The sequence below is a fragment of the Gymnodraco acuticeps genome, unplaced genomic scaffold, assembly GCF_902827175.1.
Source record: "Gymnodraco acuticeps unplaced genomic scaffold, fGymAcu1.1, whole genome shotgun sequence".
NCBI lineage: Eukaryota > Metazoa > Chordata > Actinopteri > Perciformes > Bathydraconidae > Gymnodraco > Gymnodraco acuticeps.
The window spans coordinates 2,522,391-2,544,235 of NW_022992126.1; the positions used below are offsets into that span (position 1 = coordinate 2,522,391).

A 21,845-nucleotide genomic window follows, 5' to 3' on the forward strand; every position below is an offset into this window, starting at 1 on the left:
AGCCCATTCCGTGTTCCTGTTCTTGTTTACTTCCTCTCTGCCTTCTTCTGGTGATTTATCTGACGTTCAGGCGTTCAGCGCTCCGTCTTTTAACCTCTTTTGCTTTCTCTTTCTTGATCCTCCTTAGCAACCTTCATTGTAGTCATCGACAGTGGTCTGTACTACTGTATTAACAACGTGTCACATGTTCAATGAATCAGAATCGAATATTCAACTAAGCCGTGTAATAAACGTTGTTAGTAGCCTTAATGGCCTACACAGTTGTTATGCTATACCACATTGTCCTTCACTGGATGTATAATGAGCTGCACTAAACTACATTTTAGCATTTAAAATACTTAGCCATTATTTTAAGGTTATTTTGGTAAAGTAACTCAAAAGTAGGCTAATATAAAAGTAGTGTAAGTCATTACATTTCAGAGACAGTAATATTGTAATGTAACGTAGCCTATTACTTAAAAAAGACAGTGTACTGTAATGTACTGTATTACATTTTGGAAGTAACTTGCCCAACACTGCAGATGATCCAGTCATCTCGATACTGCTTTCGGGCTGTGAATAAACAACTTGTGTTTTACTTTTAGGCTGTCTGAAGGTATGGACAGCTATCAAAGCTACTATACATCACATTAAGAACGATGTACAAATGTTCTATATGTATTCGACTTACGTTTCTGTGGTTGACCGTTACTGTGACATATCAGTATAGCCACGGAAGATAGTTTGTGTGTTTCATTCCCATGCATCAAGGTTATTTTCATGTAGCCTATGTAATTGTTTTTCCTGCACAGTATAGAGTCTTGTTGTGATGAGAGGGATACAGGTATTTCATTAAAAAAACGTGCTCCCTGGAGAATAGCTACAGCATTTATATCACAATTTAATCGGAGCTGATCACAACTTGTCATGAGTGATCGAGTCATCTCGATGAGCGTTCGGGCTGTGAATAAACAACTTGTGTTTTACTTTTAGGCTGTCTGAAGGTATGGACAGCTATCAAAGCTACTATACATCACATTAAGAACGATGTACAAATGAAAGTCGGACACACATATATAATTTAAATGATTTATTCAAGTTTGCAATATTTTGAACAGGCATCCACACAGTCACCTACTTTGTAATGTTCGATACCTCCCTGTAAGCGTCACGATATCCACCTCTCACCCACAACCTCACATACGAGTACTGAATGTGCATCAAAGTGATCTTAGGAAGGCAGATATTCCAAAAGATGAACGTAAACGACAAACGAGGCGATCGACATGGTAAGTCAACAATGGGTCCTCAATGTACACGCCCCGGATTCCTATGACGAAAATAATAGAATGTCGCCAGTTGTCATGACTCAAGTTATACTGCAACACCGGCCGTGCAGAAGAGAGCGTACAAGCATTCGTCCTTCCCGCTTCCTCGCTGTTCGCTCCTCCTCTCTGTGAGCTGTAGTGACGTAAGGGACTTCCCCCTCTCGTTCGTCTGTGTCCGATATCGCGTTAAACAGAGGATTTCGACATTTTACATTCATTGCTTACTTCCACATGCCTTTTCTCCTCCTTATCTCTTTCATAACTTTATATGTAATACATGTTAACGGCGTCAATAGCCACTTTAATGATACTAATGGGCGGTAGTCCCGGATGTCGTCATGAAGGATTTTCAGAATAAAAGCTTAACTGGACGCACAAGAACTTCTGGTTTTTCAGTATAAAACAGCATTTAAACTGACGGTATGTTTAGGGTACATTATGCTATCAAAACATTGATTTTAATTTCTAACACATCCAACACGATTCACAAAAAAAAATCCATTTTTTGCGGTCTTTGGGAAATGCATGTAAAACTTTCCCAGATCCCGCACCGTTCGTACAACAAAAAGCTCAACAATAACCCATGTTAATTCAGTTTTCTTTTCGAAAAACATGTGACCGAGACTGCCGAGTCGGGATATTTGGTCCAGAGACTGTTTGGCCACTATTACGTCACGCGCGCGGAGGCTGCTGGGAATTACATGTCAGAAATTCAGACGGCTTTGGGTCGAGTTTTGGATCAATAAAAAGCTTTTTTTTGGGTGTATTATCTCGATTTAAATAAAAAAAAAAATACAGGCAGTCTTAAAAACAACATTTCTATAAAAATGTAGCATATTTGGAAGCTTTGCATTTGATCTTTAAGGATTGATGCACCATGCGAATATTGAGCTAACTTTGCATGTAGGAATATAATAATAAACTGTGCATAAATATTCAAAAATATATTTGTCTTTCTTATTTACTTGACTATTTTGGCTCTCAGCCAATTTGAGATGTTGTTTTCGGTTATCTATCTGCAGTATACGACATTTTCTTGGAATAAAACAGTGTTTGCATTATAAATCAGATCAACATTCCACAGCCTTGTCCTTTGCCCACAGTAATTGAAAGAGACAAGAGCAACATGAAGTATTTCCTGCTCTTCCCTGTGTGGAAGAAAAATGTGTGATGAGCTGAGAAGCCTTTGGAGTGAGCTTTATTAAATATATCTGCATATTATACAAAGGTTATACAAATATACAAAGGTTAAGAACATGCATTTTAAAAAGTAGACTAGTATGAATGTCTATACTTACATGGTATTAGGTGAATATGACAGAGAAATAAAAAACAAGACCTCCAATCTGCAACACTGGCTCCTAAAGATTACATAATATTTCACATCTAAATATGTAATTGTGCTGACTTGTTTCTATATTTATTTTCAAACTTTTAGTCAAGAGACTGATTCCAGTTACTTAGAGGAAATGCTTGGTTTTATTTTTGAGATATGACAACAACACAAAGATTGTTATTGCAGGATTGATGCACCATGCGAAAAGGAAGGGATGTATCAAAGGGGAAATGCATCATTTTTTTAAACGATTTGCAAAACGATATAAAACAGGTTGACAGACTCTTTTGAAGTGTAGGAGCTTAAAAAGCAATTTAATACAGATGAAAAAATAGGTGTGATTTATTCCAACAAATAAGCTCTCACTGTAATTTTTACATATAATTGATCCAAATATTAATTATCTTGTTAATGTTTTCAGTCCTTCTGTCCCTCATGGTTCTCTTCAGTTTGAGCTCCTGGACAAAGCTCTTTGTGAGCATCCATCACAACAGGTGGAGGCATGTTCAGACACTCCACCTGAGCTCTGAACTCCTCCATCTCCTCCTGCTCCACCTCCCTCCTCCTGCTGAACAAGTACAAATGCTGCCTCTTGCCAGACTCCACATCCATGCGCATCAGCAGGCAGTCTTGACAGGACGAATGGACGAAGTTTGCGGTGAGGTTATCAGTCCCATCGTACGTGAAGCTGCTGCCTTCCAGGGAGATGTTGTAGGAATGATACAGACACTTATTATCTAACCGGATGCTGCGAGAGTAGGAAATGTTAGTGTCACTTGTGTTGCTGGAGAAGTTCACAGCGGCACTGTCTCTTTGTTTGAATCGATCCAAGTACGGGAGATGACTCAGACTGCCTGCAACTAAAGCCCATCTTCCCTCCAACGGACGAGGATCCAGCTGGTGCAAAGGCCGGAGCAAGTGTTCACAACCCAGAGGAGCTGAATGGCTCACAGACATCAGGCAGAGAAGAGCCATGGCTCCCACAGCAAGAAACATATTGTGTCCTTTGAAGTCCCTGAGATACCTCAGCCAGTCACAATGTTGTTTGGTGCAAAGAATGTGGTTAATGAAAAGGTCTTGCTGGTTTTAAAGTTATTTCAGACACATCAGTTTTCACAATACAGAAAATACCAGAGAGCAGAGTCTCCTTTCCCATGTGGATTCTGTGATTGTGAAATGAGGGTAACTACACGACCAAAGCTTTAGAATTGTAGTGGCAAATCAAAGAAATCCAGTTGCACAATGATGAGAGTACTCCTCCTGTTTTCTTAGTTAAAAACTATTATTTTAACACTGTGATAATTTACATACGGTATTTCTTACTCATCTTACATGTTAGATTTTAGAGATTTCAATGAAACTCAAATTTTTTTTAAATCAGTCAATAGAACTGTTTGAGTCATATTGGCTCACATAATGAGCTCCATAATATGCATTGTTTTTTTGGTGGAATCTAAATTTAATTTACTGAGGATATTTGGACCTCCCTTACCTACCTACCTACTGTATGGTTGTAAACTACATATTGAAAATGCATCAGATCCCCGGTCCGCAATACTGGAAATTGTTTCTGTAATGTTTGCTAATTCACGTTAGTTGTCCTTTGCTGTTGAAAGAACAAAGGGCAATGTCTGCTTCTGCTAACTCAACAGCATAAATGCAACAAACACAATTGATTACTTTTGATTCATAATGTGAAATATTCTTCATGGTGTAAAGCTGTAAATAAAAATGTTGTAGGGTGTTTTTGACAATTGAGCTTGATCAAAAAATTGTTAAGTCTTAAACAATGAAATGTAAACATTTAATCAATTCATTTAGTAAAACAAGACCCAAACACATGAAGAGAGATATACAAAAAATGTGTTCCTATTTCCTCTCTACCAAAAATATTCTGGACAAGTGTGAAAATGTATCTTTGGTGTGACAAAAGATCCCAAATACACGGTTCATAATGGATCAAAAGTCAAAAGGGTTGGGAACTACTGTTTTGTTTATAGCCGCATTAGCCGCATTCACACCGCAGGACTTTCCCTGGTACTTTGGTTCTTTAGTTCCGTTAGTACCAATAATGTCGCGTTCACACCGCCGGGACTACTCTTTTGGCCATTTTTAGTCCCTGCTAGAGAGGTGGTACGAACCTGGTGATAAAAGAGTGCCAATTTCTATTATATTTCTATTGGCTGGGCGAATTGCAAACCACGCCCCGTTAGACTCTGAATTTTTTTTGTTAGGCAGCCATTTTTTTCCTCGCTACAAAACCACATCCACACCTGAGCGAGTAGTTTTTTTGTACTTTAAAGCAGTTATGACCACACGTACTACAACACCGGAGCGGTGGAATGATGAGGAAGTGTCGGCGCTTCTGGCAATTTACTCTTACCTCATTCACACCAACGCAACTCCGGTTCAAGCTCCGTGCTAGAGCTTTTCAGATTCAGAACCGGTTCTTCGGTTTAGCGGAGGCTCTTTTCACACCGCCCAGAGTCAGACTGGTGCTGCGTCATTGCGTCATCGTTTGCGTCATGACGTAACCGTTTGCGTGCCTGCTTCATTAAGCCAAACCGCAAGGAAACCCCTCACAGCTGACACCGACAACAACAACAATGGCCGATTGTGCTCCAGCTTCCTCTGTACCTCTTCGGAAGACCAGATTCCCAGTAGGTAGCTGGTCTCTTCAGTGGACCACTGCTGCTTGTTAAGTTTCTCCATCGTTGTGTACAAGCTGGATAAAACGCGGGCTTCTTGTTGTTGTTCAGGAGTTGATCTCGCCCCTGCCCCTGCCCCCGCCTCGACGTAAGCGTGACGTATGTGGTGCTTTTGCTCTGGCCGGACAATTTTTTGGTGCTTGAAACGAACCAGATTCAGGAGCTAAGAGGCTGCTCCGCTGCGGTGTGAAGAGGAAAACCAAGTGCTTTTCAAGCTCCAGCTCCGAACCGGCCCCGAAACACCGTTGGTGTGAATGAGGTATAAGACGACGGGATGCAGCAGCTTCTACAGAAAGCAGTTCCCAACTCCAAATGTTTTGAGCGATGTTAGCAAAAGCTACTTGAGCTGGGAATCGTGCACAGTGCACACATAAGAGTGGTAACGATTTTCTATTGTTATTATATATATATATTTATATATATTGCCACTGTTTTTTTATACTGACACCTAACTTGCACTAAGGTGTGTCTGCTGCTATATATATTACCACTGTTACATTGTTTTGAAACTACTTACACTTTATTTTACATTTCACACTTTTATTTAACTTCAATTTACATGCATACGACACACCTGGAACAGCGTGATGCCGTTATTATTATGTCTTGACTGTGCAATAAAACAAACAAACTGGTGAAGCTTTATTTATTGTGTCCCACCCCAAATTTGCAGAATAGAAAAATGTGAGAGCAGACAGGTGTCGGTGGTTGAATTTATCTACAATGTTGTAACCTTGTGCAGCAATGGCAGGGGCAGAAACACAAGTCTTAGACACATAAACACAAGTAATTTATCATGTCATTTGTTTTAGATAAATAAGGGAAAAACACCAAACAAGGGTTAATGTCCTTTTCCAAAATCAGCCTGAGGGGGTAATATATAATAAATACATAAAGATAAAGTCCATTGTTATAATGGGGTATTTTATTTGTAAATTACCCTTATTACCCTTATGAACTCCATCATGTCTGAGGTCGGAAAGTAAACAAACGCCTCATACAGCGGGTGGTCTTTATACCCCCTCCCCCGTGTAGTTCTTCTTCTCTCGTTTTTTTTTGTACTCGCCGTGAAGTGGTTTTGCGGCCTGCCAGTAAACCCAGAGAAGAAGAAGACGAAGTGACGTCAGCGTAATCTTGCCTCAGGGAAAGTAATGCGGTGTGAATGCGATTGGCACTAGCCCCCTGGCGGATTCAGTGCCGTGGTACTTTAGTGCCGCCGGCACTAAAGTACCGCAAGTCCTGCGGTGTGAAAGCGGCTAATGTGTTGTGTTTATATATGCACCTCACAAAGACTGTATATGATGATGATACAAGGTGATGATGATACATGATTTCAATAGGGTTTGAAAAAGTACACTCAACTCAAAACAACTCACACTTTTAAAATCCTTTATTTTTCTCTGATGGACTGAGACTGAAATGTATCAACATGTATTCACACTTTGTGAAAAGACAACATTAACCAAAGTCTCTAGTCTTTAGTCCCTCTGCTGTTTCTTCAGCATTGGCAGCTGGTTTGCTGGCAGTCTTCTCTGGACAAACTTCCTTGGTTGGAGCTATTATGAAAGGTGGAGGCAAGTGCAGACACTCCACCTGAGCTCTGAAGTCATCCATCTCTTTCTGGTCCACCTCCCTTCTCTTGCTCAACAGGTACATGTCTACTGACTTACTCGGTGCGGATTTCACCCTCAACAGCACACAGTCTGGACAGGTCGATTGGTAGAAGTTCCAAGTAAAGTTATAGGGCGCTGCCTTAATTGTAAACAAATGTTCTTCGATTGGGATGTGGGAATCCACCTGGCATAGGTCACCAACACGGTTGCCTTCCGTATTTGTGGAATTGTGGAGGTCAGTCGTTACACTCTTTCTTCTTTTTAGGTCGTCTGCGGCTGCACTGTCATTCAGACTTCCTGCAACTAAAGTCCATTTTCCATCCACATCTTCGTTATACAGCCCAACCAAAGGCCGGAGCCGTCTTCACAGACCAGAGGAGCCGATTGGCTCACAGCCACCAAAACAGAGAACGGATGCAAAAATTGCAAACATGTCTGTCTGATGTCTTGCTGTACGGTTCTTTATTTAAGGTTTCAGTTGCACCGTGGTGTGTAACTGAAACTGAGTCTGTTAAAGACGCGTTTCTAGTTTTATGGTCACTCACTACCTGTTGACTTAGTGATTGTGAAATGAATAAAAAAGTTACTGTTTGTTCTCTCTTATCTGTAGTTGTGGGTTGATGGTCAGTCATATAATCTAAACTCAATTTAGTGCAGGTAAGGTAAGGGATTTTCAAAACCTTCTTTAAAGTTTGTTTGGCATTCTGCAAGTTCTTGGTTGGTAAATTCTGGAAATGAGTTGCAGAATACAACATATAACTATTTCAAAGTGAATGAGATCTATCAGGTACAATTTGCCCTGAGATATTGAAGGACTTTACTAGAGCTGTGGCTGGAACAACACTACAATGTGTGCTTGAATCATATCACATCTTTAAATGTATTATTTATACTTTTTTACTGTGGCTTGTCAAAATGTCAGCCTGTTTTGAAATAAAATCATTTTAAGAGAATGTATTACTGGTCAGCTAAACAAGAAGCCTGGTACAGAATGCTGCTTGCTATATTATCTGCTTTGTTGTGAATCCTCACAAGTGTGTGAGCGTTGACAATATTTGTAACTGCACTGATTCAATTGCAAATACATAAGGAAATTACATTTTTGGTTAGAGAGATTAACCTAATCCGCTCAGGGACACTGTAACAGAATTGATTTTTAATTACTTTTTTCATTTGTTTACATCTGAGGTGGTTGCATCAAATATATTTATTGTTATTATATCAAACAATATTAAAGGAAACTCATAGGATGGAGTATAGGAAAACAAGTTTCCCTTTGTGAGTAATCTATCAGATTTAGCTGAGGATAAGACAATAGACATATTTTTCATTTAAAAAAATGATTTAAAAACAATAGCCAGTTTATTGATGCAGGCTTCACAGGCATCTCAAGTTCTCTGTTGTACTTAAAGTAACGTCTGAGTGCAGTAGAATCTCAGCACACATTTGACTAAAAGCAATCACACACACTGAATATTTTCATTTTATATACACTTTTGAACATATATCACGTCCCAAAGCCTTTTGAAGAGGCTGCGGCGCGGAGTTCCTTGATCAACACTACACAAGCTAATACGCTCCCTATAACTCAACTCACTGGCACAGCGGTTTAAACTAAAACCATCCAGTTTCATGGGGAAAATGCACCAGAAAGTTCCAGTTGTGCAATACCTGACATTGTTTTCCCAATGCTTGTTTATCCCCAGTTATCCTTTGCTGTTAAAAGAGCAAAGGACAATGTCCGCTTCCGCTAACTCAACAGCCAAAACACATCGGACACTTAAGATTCATTGTTTTTATACTTAAAATTAGACTCTGATTGCGTGTAATCTGAAAATACCACCAACCCAATGTTAGAAATTGTATTATGATGATTTTATATTTATATATTTTCTTTATGAAGAAAAGTGATTTCTAAGGCATGAATAAAACATTTAACACACTGAACTGCAGATTTTCTTCCTTCTCTTTCCTCCAAAACCCAGGCTTTGGCTCTTGAGATGGCTGTGTGTTAGCCATGGACCGACCACAAGGGCCCCCAGGCAGCTTGGAGCTTCATGTACTCGCATGAGTGGAGGACCTTTTAAAAAAAAAAAAACTTAGTGCAGTGAACACCAGGTCATCACCTCATGAGTTCAGTCCATGTGATCCTGCTCTTTCTGCAGACCCTGTCAGTTCTAGTTTACCTTCTGACATTTACCACAATTAAAGCTGCATGTGTAGAGAAATGTCTGAGGCAGGCTGCTGACTCCCATTCTGTTAAATTGGCAAGAGTTTTGTATTATATTATTGTATTGTATAAACCAGTTGTTCCTGGTTTAGGAATCAGAAAAATAAAACATTAATGGTTAAACATAATCCAGTGTTTTGGTCTTTGCACGAGCTACAGTATGTTATTTATTCAGAAAAAATGCCACTGTCCGGAGTCCAGAAAGGCTGTAAAAACATCAAGTACACCAAGCAATGTATCACAAATGTCAGTTTAATCATTAAACCATTCAGCAAATCATTTCAAAGCTGACAGCTCAGACACTCAAATCCACGTGTTTCTGTCTACAGTTTATACATCCATGCACAGAGCTTTCTCAGGAGCCCTTTGAAAAGCACATCTGGTGAAAATACAAAATTCATACTTCCAGGCAACTCTACACAATATTCAGTGGTGCAAGCCGTTTAGGAATTAGACCATTTCATACTATTAGTCTGTATATTGTCAAAACCTGTATAAATAAAATGTTCAGGCCCTATACTTGGATTAAAATGATCTTTACTAAAAGACCAAAATCAATAATAATTCAGCTGTATGTATGTCCTCTCTGAACTCTCTGGTACTTTGGACAAATCTCATATTTAACAACCGTTTAAAATAATCCATATGTATTCAGTTTTTGCTGACCTGCTTCCAACACTTTTTCTTTTTCATATGTAGAGGTTTTATGATCCTATGTAGATTGGCTGGCTCATCTGGAAACTAGGGAAAAAATCAATCAAACTCAGTGTAAAAGAAAAAGGAAAGAAAGCTCACATGTTGGTCCACAGTGTCTGAGAAGATAATTCAAAAGTTCTGGGTAGAGAGCTGCTAAAGGCACTTTAAATACTGACTAGTCCAGCTCATACCTCTCCCCCGTGTTCACATCAGAGAGGGCTCACTTCCTCTCAGAGCATCAAATTCAAGAGTGGGATTCAAGATGAATACAAGGAATGAGGGCAGAAAACAGAGGAAGGTAAGGGGCAATGGCTTGTGGACTAATTTGAAAATAAATCAATTAAACAAAGAGACAAGGGAAGGAGTGTGTTATGAATTAAAGGAGCAGAAAGACAGACTGATTATGGAGGGAGGGGATGCACAGAAAGAGCTCTTCACATGACTGAGCAGCACTTGCAGCTTTTGTGTTTGGGTGCTCTGGTCTCCTCGCCCTGGCCAGCCCTGGGGGGGTTCTGTGTCTCTGTGCTGACAGCTGCTGCTGGCTCTATGCGGGTGTCAGGGGCTTTGGCCTGCGATAGAAGAGGTTCCTGCTCCCCCGGCGGTGCCTTTGTTCTCAGGTTCTCCCGAGAACCAGCCAGGGGAACCTCCTGGAACTGGCCGAGGAGCGTGGCAGGGACTTGAGCTTTGATTTCGGCCTCAACTTCCTCCGCTGACATTGCAGCTTCACCCTCAGTGGTGAAGGTGAGGGTGGGGGGTTGACCCTCAAAGTAGACGGGCACTGAAGCCACTGCGGAGCCCTCTAGAGCGCTGGCTGGGGACTGCAGCTGCACTGAGATCAGGTCTTCTTGGTCCTGTCCTTCTGCTTTTGTCTCTCCATCTTGGTTTCCCTGCACTTCTCCTTCACCAGTTGCCAGGTTTGCCTCTGCAGTTGCCTCACTCTTCTCTGGTTGTGTGACAGTTTCTGTTTTCCTGCATTCTTCTTCATTTGGCAGAGGAGTCTGAATGCTCTCCTGCTGAGCGTCCTGGGATGTTAGATCCTCAGGTACATCTTCCCCTTCATCTGTGATGATCACACGTTCTGCTCTCATCACCAGAATCCCTTCTTCCTCCTCTTCCTCGTCATTGTTGTTGACATTTATCCCCTGTCCGGGCTCTCCCTCAGAAACACCCAGGCTCGACCCAGGCTCAAATGTCACGCTGATCTCACCCTCAGAGGCTCCATTAGTGGTGGACTGAGTGATGTGTTCCAAGTTTCCTCCCCCATTGGTTATGATAGCTACCGGTTCATCGGGCAGTGTGCTTAGGTTTTCCTTTACTTCTTCATCTAAAAAAAAAAAAAACATCAAATAAATATCACGGTGAGTACAAGGGGTGAAAACAGTGCCTTTTGTTTATTAGAAAAGTGAATGCTGTTCATGAATGTAGATGATGTGAATTGGCAATCAATAAGCCACAAAGTTATTAACACTGATTATCAGCCTTAATTGTTCTTTGTGTTGACTCACTCTGACTTGATTGAAATGTATGTTGAAACTGTGTATCAGTGCCTAATACAGCTAATTCATGTCGTGTAATGTGTTTAACAGCAGGTGCTGCTTTCTGAGTCTTAATGCATTACAAAGAAAAGGCATTTACCTCCTATGGTAAACCCTAATCATAACAATTGGAGAAAGTAATAAAAGGGTACTTCTAACACTGTTCGAAGCAAGTGTATACTAATGAAAGAAGCCTTCCATTTGTTAAAGAGCAGAATGTAACAGCCCCTTTAAATGGCTATTTATTAGGATAAAAGACAAGCTACAAAACAAGAAATTGAAAAAAGAGGCATGTAGATTAGCATCAAGAATACATACAAGACATATTATACAAAAGTTGAAAATAAGCAACAGATCAACTAAGAGCAAAGTAAAGAGAACGCTTAAGGAAATATAGATTCAGCAGTGTCAAGCGAGAGCACAGATGATTTAAATACAATTGGACAATTTCCTTTTCAGAACTCTCTAGTTGAACAGCCCGTCAGCGTACCCGCTGCCCTCTAAAAGTGCAAGTTATGCACTTGACGTCTTATTAGCATAAATATATATGGAAAATCTTATACAACATGCGTAAATATTCATCACAGCATGTATGAACTTTTGTGAAGAATAGGTATGAGGGTGCAACTCTTTCCTTTATAATGCTAATTTCTTAATATCAGCTTATGTATACATTATAAAGTTACTTCATGATCTTTAAGGGGTAGGGGAAGGAAGAAGATTAAATAAGAATTAACAAGAGAAAGGCCGGAAAGAAAATGAAATGTCAGGTTCAAAGTGATGAGAGACATGTTGACATCAATAAGAATTTAAAGGAAACATGTGAAGGATTCCTTTCCTTTGTTTCTGGATCATTCTGCTTTGTACGTGAGCTTTATGAGAATATCGTGATGCATGTCTGTGTGTATTTTATGACACACAAGTCAAAGCCACGCTCACCCAATCCTGTTGCATTGTTTTCTCCATTCTGCACCACAGCACCTCGGACCATTTCTTAGATAGGAAAATAATTGCGTTTATTGCAGGTAGCAGTGATTTTCAGTTAGACATGCAGTAGAGAAAGCAGTATTGAACTATTAACGATGTATCAGTCAATTATCCCATTAAGCATTGTTCCCCAAATTAATATATGCAAACTAAGATACCTTTACTGTATTTGTATTTTGAGAGAATGACAGAATGACAATGCGACTTCTTTGGATAACTTGTCTTGTCATGCAGAACAATAGAAGATGGGATAGGAGTTAAAGCACAAAACTAATTAAATATAATCAATATGTACTGATGAAATTAAGTAAGAGCAGTAATAGAGTGTGTAATCTGACATGTATTGGACAGATTGTTGATCGCCAGCCAGATGGATGCTTCATTCTGCTCTCTGTTATTTACTGAGCTTGTCATATTCAATTGCTTGAAAATGCTAATGTGAACTCTAATATTATACAGAATAAAATTAGCATTGATTTATCACTTTCTCTGGTAAAAACCTAATGGAAATGCAACTTCAATGAATGTCCACTGTTATTTGAACATGTCTTGGTACCGACAGGTGAATCTGAACCCACTTACCTACTGCGGCCTCTGCCACCTTCACTGCCTCCTGTTGGGTAAAACAATGGAGGGATTAAATACATTGTTTCTTAAAAGTTGAAACTGTTTCTGTAGTGTTGCCTAATCCTCTGTATTTCTAAGGGATAATATAAAGACAACAATAAAAGCAAATAGAGGAACAGGAAATATTTGGGAATTAGTCATCTGAAGCACAGACAGGCTCAGAACAGTTCATGTTTTGACTCCCTGATGGATGTGAGGGAGGGATTTTCAGCTCAATCACTCCCCCTCCTGACCAGGCAGAATGTCATGGCTAAAACAACACACAGTTGATCCCTTTCCACAGTTTCATATACTTAAACTTCATCTGCATAGATAAACAGTTATGATATGTGTGTAGCTTTGACAGTTTCAAGACAGCTTTTCTTAGGTCCTGAACACATGCTGTTTATTGTGTGAATGTGGAGCGTGTACAGGTGTGAAGTTGCTGTTGAACTGAAATGGAGAGCACATTGTTATATTACCCCAATAAAGCAACTGTTATTTAATCAAGAGGGAGAGCAAGAGAAGGATGCAGGCGTCAAACAGCTGTTTCTCCTGTGAAATACAACGTTCATAAACGAGTGCTCCGTTTATTAAATGTATCGTTTGATTGTTAAAAAGTAGTCTTATGTTGTCGTTATTTAGTCTTTCTAAAGATTTCACCAAGATGCTGCTATAAAAAGGTCCTGCATATTTTTGATGCAACCTAGTCTAGGTGGTTTTTATTATTATTATTATTTAATTATTACATCAATTTAAAATGTTTATTCAACACTATTATTAAGAGGCTGATATTTACACCAAAATACATCATGATTTATTTAGAAATATCACATAGTTCAATGTAAAATTAGATACTCAGGACCAACATGCTGATGATGAATGATCCTTTGTTTCATAACCACATTTTCCTGCTACTGACTGTTCAGGGTCAGCCTTACTCTGTTTATGTCTTCCGTGGATTATATCAGAACTGGAAATGCCAAGATTAAGATAAATGAAAAGATATTGGACTAGAAAAACAACATTTATTTTTGAGTTGTACTATAAAGACCTTCAGAGAGATGACGTTAACACACTTTTGCTTGACTTGGGTTCAAACAATAATTCCGGAGTGGATAAAGTGCTAAATTGTTTATGTAACAGGTCTGCTAACATTCAAGCTCTGGCTTTTAGAACAAGAGGTACTACATCAAAGTTACATTAAGAGAGGAAATGAGTTATTTATGGCTAAAGCCAGAGACAGAAGTTGTGGGACATTTTCTGCGTAATGGAAGATGATGGAGCAAGCTTGTTCAACCCATATTCCAAGACCCTTTCTGTCTGCAGAGTGAGTGGGCAAGTGTGTGTGTGTGTGTGTGTGTGTGTGTGTGTGTGTGTGTGTGTGTGTGTGTGTGTGTGTGTGTGTGTGTGTGTGTGTGTGTGTGTGTGTTCCTCACCGTTTGGCCATCCTCCATCTGTTCATTCAGCTTCTCTTCCTCCTCTGCCAACCGCTGACTCTCTGGCTGTAACCTGAGAGGGACACACAGTTGTGCAGACACACACAAAACAAACATTAAATCTATAGAAATATGCACTCTTAGTTCATGCTTTGATTTGATTCTTAAAAACGATTATAACCGTATTTTATGATCCCAATCTAAAGAACACGACAGTAGACAAAAAGGGATTCCTGAAGCAGTATGTTTTAATTCCCCCAGAGGCCACATGCAGTGCGTGTGAGGAGTCTTTCTGGAAAGCGAGGCAGTACTGTGGACCTTTGCAATAATAAGATCGGGTGTAGTCTTCAGGAACAGCAATGCAATAAAATAAGTGTAGTCCGGTCTTGCTGGATTCCTCTCGCTCTCTGCTTGTGTTCATTTCAAAACTGGCAGAATTAAAACTCAACTTTGCCAAATCATACATTATGTACGACAACAGCAGAAATTACACAAAAAAATGGAAATAGAACATGAGTACTCAGGGATCAATTAAACATGAGGTTTCAACTACACAAATACAATGAAAATGTGTCAGATCTCCCGAGCTATGTGAACTCACAAATGTCTGTTTGTACCTGTCTATGTGCTTTTCAATCTCCTGGGCCTGGGAGCCCCAAAGGGGGGAGCGGGGGCTCTGGGGGTCCGCGGAGGAAGGGGACAAGGGAGGTGCCTCCATCAACCACTGGTCCCTCAGAGACTTCCTCTGGAGGGAGAAGGATACATCTGGTTACTGAAGAATTGTGATACAAGTCAGCTGGATATTTTACAGTGGTTGGATAACTTGTGTAGTGATAAACGTACCTTTAAGAAGTGCTTTGTATTAAAAAATAGTGGAATTTAATCAATATTTATATACTTAACGTGTGTAAACTATTTATCTTGATTAACAAAAGTAACTGTGACTGACGGTCAAATTAAGTTTATACATATGTAACGAATACACACCTGACGCATTACCTTTCTATTAATCATCCATAAGGGAAATAAAATATAAATCATCAACATTAACTTATCATTAACCAAACCAGAATGCTGACTAAGCAACGAGAGTTAGTTTAGCTTAGTCCAGTGTCATTGAGATTGTTACGGCCCGTCCACACGGCAGCATGCGTTGCTTCAACAGAGACGCTTCCCATTCACTTTGAATGGGGTGACGTCACGCTTTGCCAAACTGCATTGTGGTTCCGTCGCGTTGCTTTGCCTCCAGACTCGCTTCAAAAGTTGAGAAAAGTTCAACTTTTCAAGCGTCGACAGAAGCGCCAGCCAATCAAATCATATGCCAGTACAAGCTCAAGCCAATCAAACCGCGTGCTTGTGTGTCCAGGGCGGGAGATTCATGTGATTGGTTGTTGGTCGCACGCCAGACACGCCCACCGGCAAGCTTCAACGCACGCTGCCGTGTGGACGTAAACACAAGACAGTCTGCTGGCATAACGGCATACTGATGCAGTAAATAACTATGAGAATTAGAACATATCCCCTCATTTCTTTTGTACATTGCATTGTCACACACTAATATATGAAAACACTAAATAAATAGTCTGAAATTACAAAAAAATCCTAAAATGCAATCTGTTCTATAGATATGAAAATTACAGTCGTGTCACATTACACTTGTCAGTTACAAAGCAAAAAGATGATGAACATGTAAATCCCAATCTGCTAATCCCTATAGCGTGAAATACAAGCTGTTTATAAGTGAGTGTTTCAGGCAGTGATCTGATCTCAGACGCGCCTAACAGAAAGGAGAGAAAGAAGTAAGATGTATAGCACAGTGAGAATTGAGCTGGGGAGGGCAAAGGGAAATGTAGTTATTTGAGGGTGCAAAGGTGAGAAGAAAAAGGTGACAAACTGTGAGCCCACGTCACCAGACAATGTGTGCTTCTTTCCTACTCTCCACTCCAGCAAATAAACATGACCCAGAGAAGGAAAGATGCCCGAGGCTTCGTTCCCTGAGAACAAAATACCAAAACGAGCACTTTCAAGTTTGTAGAGCTGACTTCTCTCTGAATGTCATCAGAACAGACTGTTTCAGGTGTCTAACATTCCTCCAAGTCTTAAAACAAATGAAAATAAAACCCACTTTCTCCTGCTTTTCACCATTTGTTTTAGACCCCACTGTACATCTAACACAAAGTCTTTAAAAGTATGTGTGTGTTTTAGGGGTTTAACGGTATCCGTGTTCGGACGTCACGGTTCGGCACATGCAGTCACACGACGAATATGCCTTTTTTTTTATGAGTGGGAAAAAAGTCTGTCATTCAGGGCAATATCCAACATATATATATAATCCAGGGGGCGGTATTGCGCCTAAAAGCTGTTTGCCAGCCGCCCTTAAACAACAAATGAAGAACAAGAAGAAAACACAACGAAACGAACAAAATACAATAAGAAGAAAAGTTAGTATGGCGATTTCAGATAACACACAGGAGCTAGAAGAACCAGTTCTTTTAAATCAGCTGTGTGGGAACATTTCAGGTTCCCTGTGGACTACAATAACGATGGAGTGCGTGTGGTGGATCGGACGAGGACGGTGTGTCGGCGTTGTTCGACAGCGGTGCGGTATGCTAATGGTAACACCCAAGCCCGCCTTAACCTGCCATCAGGCCCTGGGGCTGATGGGTTTTGTAGGCCCCCTATTTAAACAACAAATCAAAGTCATTTATAGCCTCGGCAGGCTCTGTGATCGCACTTCTCCACTCTGCTCTATGGCGTCTGGTCCTCTCCTCCAGATGAGTGACGTATCGGGCCTCCCTCAATGTCCTCCAGATAATGTCCTCCTTCCTGTCTGTTTTTCCTCTCCCGCCAATCCATCGCTATCAGAACCAGACGGCCTACTTGGCTCCGAGGCCGGCACCGCTGCCGCTCGGTACAGAACTCATCTGTCCTTCCTCCTCATCCTGGCCTACAGGCTAAAAATAACCTGTAAGCTTCGGCATTTTTTGTAGCTGCTATTCTCGAAACTCCTTTTCCCTCAACAATTTCCTTTTCCGAGCGCCACTCTCAAACTTTTTCTTCTCCGACATGTTCTCCTTAACAACCTTCTTCTGTCACTCAATCAGTCGCAATTTGAATAAGTCACATGTGAAACATATTCTCATTCTGATTGGCTGTTAAGTGGTGCCCACTGACTGTTACGGAGTCATCTCTGGAATCCATCGATCTGATTGATTAGCGGAGCAAATGATCAAAATAGTATGGAGGGAAGATATTTTCGTTTGGATTACTGGTCTGGGGGGAGCTCGCGAGTGTGTGTGTATACGTGTGTGTTTGTGTATTTTTGCGTTTGTGTGTATTGTGTTTGTTTCCCGGGGAAAACACTCACGAGAGACACTGGCTGTTGTTATGCCTGCTGTGACGTCAAGTTACTCCGTTCTCCGCTTGTAATTATGCCGTTACAAGCTTCAAAGTTGTATTTATCATCTGAATTTGCCGAAACAAGTTTAATATTCTGAAAGCCAAGACTTTGTTTATTTGAAACCAGATGAAAACAAACTGTAACGGACCCTGCAGTGTTATCTATGATTACTATACGCCTTACATTCATAATTTCAGCGGAGGGAGGGGAACAGCAGAGTGGCGAGGGAGAGCTGTCTTTTTCCCTTTACAAGCTTCAAAAATGTATTTATCGTGTGATTTTGGAAATAAAAGTTTCATATTCTGAAAGCCAAGACTATATTTATATAAAAATGTTTTAAAACATCCGAAATAAAAGAAAAAATTGATTTTTTTGTTGTTGTATTGGTTCATGATCGGCCCCCAATTTCCGTAGGCCCTTGGGCTTCAGCCCAGGTCAGCCCGTGCATTAAGGCGGCCCTGGTAACACCAGGGTAACACACGTCAAACATGCAAAATCATATCAGAAGGCATCAGCCAGATTTGCCATTCACCGGAGCCCGGCAAAAAACAACAGCAGTTGAACAGCTTATCCCCGCTGTTTTTAAGAAGCCAATAGACATGAGAGCCGAGAGACCAAAATAAATAACGGAAGCTATTGGCATATTGCAACGGCTATGCACCTTTGAAACACTTTCTTATTATTTATTTTTTTATATTTTCAAGACATTCTTTTTAGTTTTACAGCTTGATGAAACCTTTTTCTTTGACATCAGCCATTAGGCCTATAGATAATACGGCCATCTGAGTGTGTGTGGTAGCCGACTGTTTGTGGTTTGTTTTTAACTGTGCAATACAGTTAATTATTCAAAATGTTAAGTTCCTTATTTTTGTACTGAAACTTGCACTACTGTTCAAAATAAATAACAACAAACCTGGAATTATGCATTTGGGACTTTTGTTGTGCTTTTTCTTGTTGTACCGAACCCGTACCGAACCGTGACCCCCAAACCGAGGTACGTACCGAACCCTGAATTCTGTGAACCGTTACACCCCTAGTGTGTTTGAATATGTGACAATGAGTAACATGTCACAAATGGCATACTTTGCAAAGGTTTCTAGTGCAACCCACCTAAACTACAAAAGCTATAAGCCGTTTCCTTTTTATAATATAACACCTTTTGTATTATCTGAAGCAATTAGTGCTGGCAGTGTAGATGTGACTTTTTAATTGACAAAAGGTGAAAAAATAACCTTTTAAAGATTGTTAGGTATGCTTTACTACCTTTAATTGGTGAAGTTTTGAGACGCACAAAACAAGTATAGCGTGAACAATATAATATTATTAACCTGTCAGTATGACAGCCGTGTTGCAACCAGTTGACCTTGGTTCAAAGGCTTGTTTCAGCAAGCATCTGTGGCGCTAAAGTGCCCTTGAGCTAGACAGAGAACTCTTGCCAGCTCGACGAACGCTGGTCTGTTTCTGACCCTGACAAGCAAAAACACAGTCTGTCTGCATGGACATTTTAATGCAGGGCTCAACGCTAACTTTTAAAAGTGGTTGCCAGGCTGGCAACCAGGCATCAGCTTTTGGTTTCCAAAACTGAAAATACGGTTGCCATTTTTAGTCACTTTATATTTTAAATAATTAAGATACTATACAGTTATACATCAACTTAATAATGAAAATGTGTCACAAAAGAATGTTCAAATGCTTTACAATAAGTAATTAACACAATTATTTGAAACTTAAGTGGTAGGAAACTTGTCCACCCTCAATTGCTGGTATACAAAACACCAGCTGTTGTTCTTCACAGATCACTAGTTTCTTGGTCATCCGTTGTCTCCCTTTCAAATATGGGTTTTCTTGACCTTTGTGCTGACCCCCACCATAGATCCACTGGCCCTTCAGCATTGAAGTCTTGGATTGTGGTTCTGTCATTATCTAATACATTTCTAATGTTAAATAAATGAAAACCATTCACAGCTAAGAATTAGATATTAATTATTAATGCTGTAAATTACCTTTAATATGTCTAACTATATTTAAAATGTGTTACCTTTTTATAGAAGTGATTATATTTGTATGCCAATATTTTCCTATGGTAAAGTTTCGTTTTGCACTTTTATTTTGGTAGTAATAAGATCGGGACTCTTATTTTTGAAGGAACTTTTACTGGAAGTTTTTTTTTTTTTTTTTTTTAAACCTATAGTTTTATTACATTCTTCATAAAACACACCGCTCCAGCATGGACTGGTTACAAAAAGGTACTTTAAAGTACATTAAAAAACAAAACTAAAAACAACAGGCTTCAGAACAAATAAACACCATCAAAGCTGAATACAGAATCTGAGCATGCCGATTGGAAAATGTGTAATGTGTTTCTAAAAGGGAATGACATCTACTGCAGTCACGTCCGTCGCCAAGTCCTCTGATTAGTGCTTCATCTCGCAAATCGTCTTCCGTGTAAACCCGAGAAGGAAATCCCTGACCTCCTCTCTTCATGCAGCCCCCACGGTGCTCGGGCCAGCGCTGCAGCTGTCTGCTGGATCCAGGTCTGGAGGGTCGAGGTGGAGCACTGCTTCTATCTGCGGAGCTGGAGGGGGGCTCCTGACTGGTGGAGGGGAGGCTGGCCTTGTCAGACTGCTGACCTGACTCCTCCACATCCCCCTGAGAGACCACTGAATCTCCTGACATATCTCCACTGGGACGATCAGAGTCTGGCTCCAGGAGGGCGTTGTCCCTGTCCTCCACTGACCCGGCGCCTCCTGGCGTGGACATGCTCACTATGGGAACCGACTGAGAGGCATGCTCAGTGGAGTCGGACTGAGCCTCTGAGAAGATATTTACTGGTGCTGTAACTTGTAATGGTGTGGTGGGAACGCTGCGTCCACCCGACTCCTCTTCATGAGGTGCTAGGAACAAGGGACTTTCAAACATCCCAAGACCTCCTTGTGATGCGAGATGTCCCAGGTCAGAGTGTGAGGACGAGCTGGTCTGAGGGCTGTCGTCACAACGAAGCAGAATGTACATATATATTTCGCCTCCCAAGACTTTACACATTTCCTCTTTGCTTTTCGTTCGGGTTCACCTTGCGCTTTATCAGTTGAATCACTTTGAACATTCATTTGAGATGTTGACGGGTTGGCAGAACTTTTTACCCCACAGTCAAACAACTTAATTTGCTTCGCCATTTTTTTGTAAAACAAACACACAACGCACCGCGCACGCGAGTAAGCGTGCATCACCTTCTGGCTCCGTAATCACACCAATGCACATGCAACTTAAGTATCAGGTTCCGACTGGTCACAACAATAATTAAATATCACTCTTAATACAACAAATAATTAACATTTATCTATTTTGGGGTGCACATTTAGCTGTTTGCTGTCCTTATTTCTTTATGTTAAAAACATGATGGCAACCAAAGGCCAAGAAGTGGTTGATATTTTTTCTGAATGGTTGCCAATGGCAACCTGGCAACCGTTACTGTCTAGCCCTGTAATGTAGTAAATCTTATCTATAAAAACAGCCAGGATTACAGTTTTTATCACAATGTGGCTATCGCTATGCAATACATTCCAGTAAAAAAATACCCAGCAGCTACTCCAGGTGTTGATTCTGACTACTAAAGCATATGAAAACTCAAACTCCCCTCCAGCTGTCGGCTCCCATGTTCCCAAAATCTGGCAACCATTAGCCGGTAGCTACCTGCCTAACTATAAGCATCACAAAACCATCTCTGTGTTTTCTCCTGCACAGCAGAACAAGTCTCGCTCTGTTCCCCCCCCCCTGTGCTTTTGGCTGACTGGACGCAGCCCCTCTGTAAACTTTCCTGCTGGCCAGGAGCTTTACTGTATAATGTATGCTGCTGCTTCATATCACATCTTTACATCTACTCTGGGGTGAAAGTCAATGTCAAAGCTAATGAATGTACTAAAAGCAATTATGATATCACCTCCTGTGAGAGAGCAACATCATTATTTTAAAATGAATCTCTGAAGCCTCC

The 21,845-nt window shown here is 40.5% G+C and overlaps 1 protein-coding gene across 1 annotated transcript in view; it reads right to left on the reverse strand.

Annotated features, from left to right (window-relative positions):
- Positions 1-9,425: 9,425 nt before the first annotated feature.
- Positions 9,426-21,845, reverse strand: part of palm3 (paralemmin 3) — a 35,887-nt gene continuing 23,467 nt past the window's right edge. Inside the window, exons 4-8 of the mRNA XM_034203351.1 lie at positions 15,075-15,202; positions 14,458-14,530; positions 12,995-13,025; positions 12,365-12,418; positions 9,426-11,214 (exon numbers count right to left, since the gene is read on the reverse strand). Of these exons, the coding sequence (XP_034059242.1) occupies positions 10,325-11,214; positions 12,365-12,418; positions 12,995-13,025; positions 14,458-14,530; positions 15,075-15,202 (1,176 nt within the window). The 3' untranslated portion in view covers positions 9,426-10,324. The remainder of the gene's footprint in view (positions 11,215-12,364; positions 12,419-12,994; positions 13,026-14,457; positions 14,531-15,074; positions 15,203-21,845) is intronic.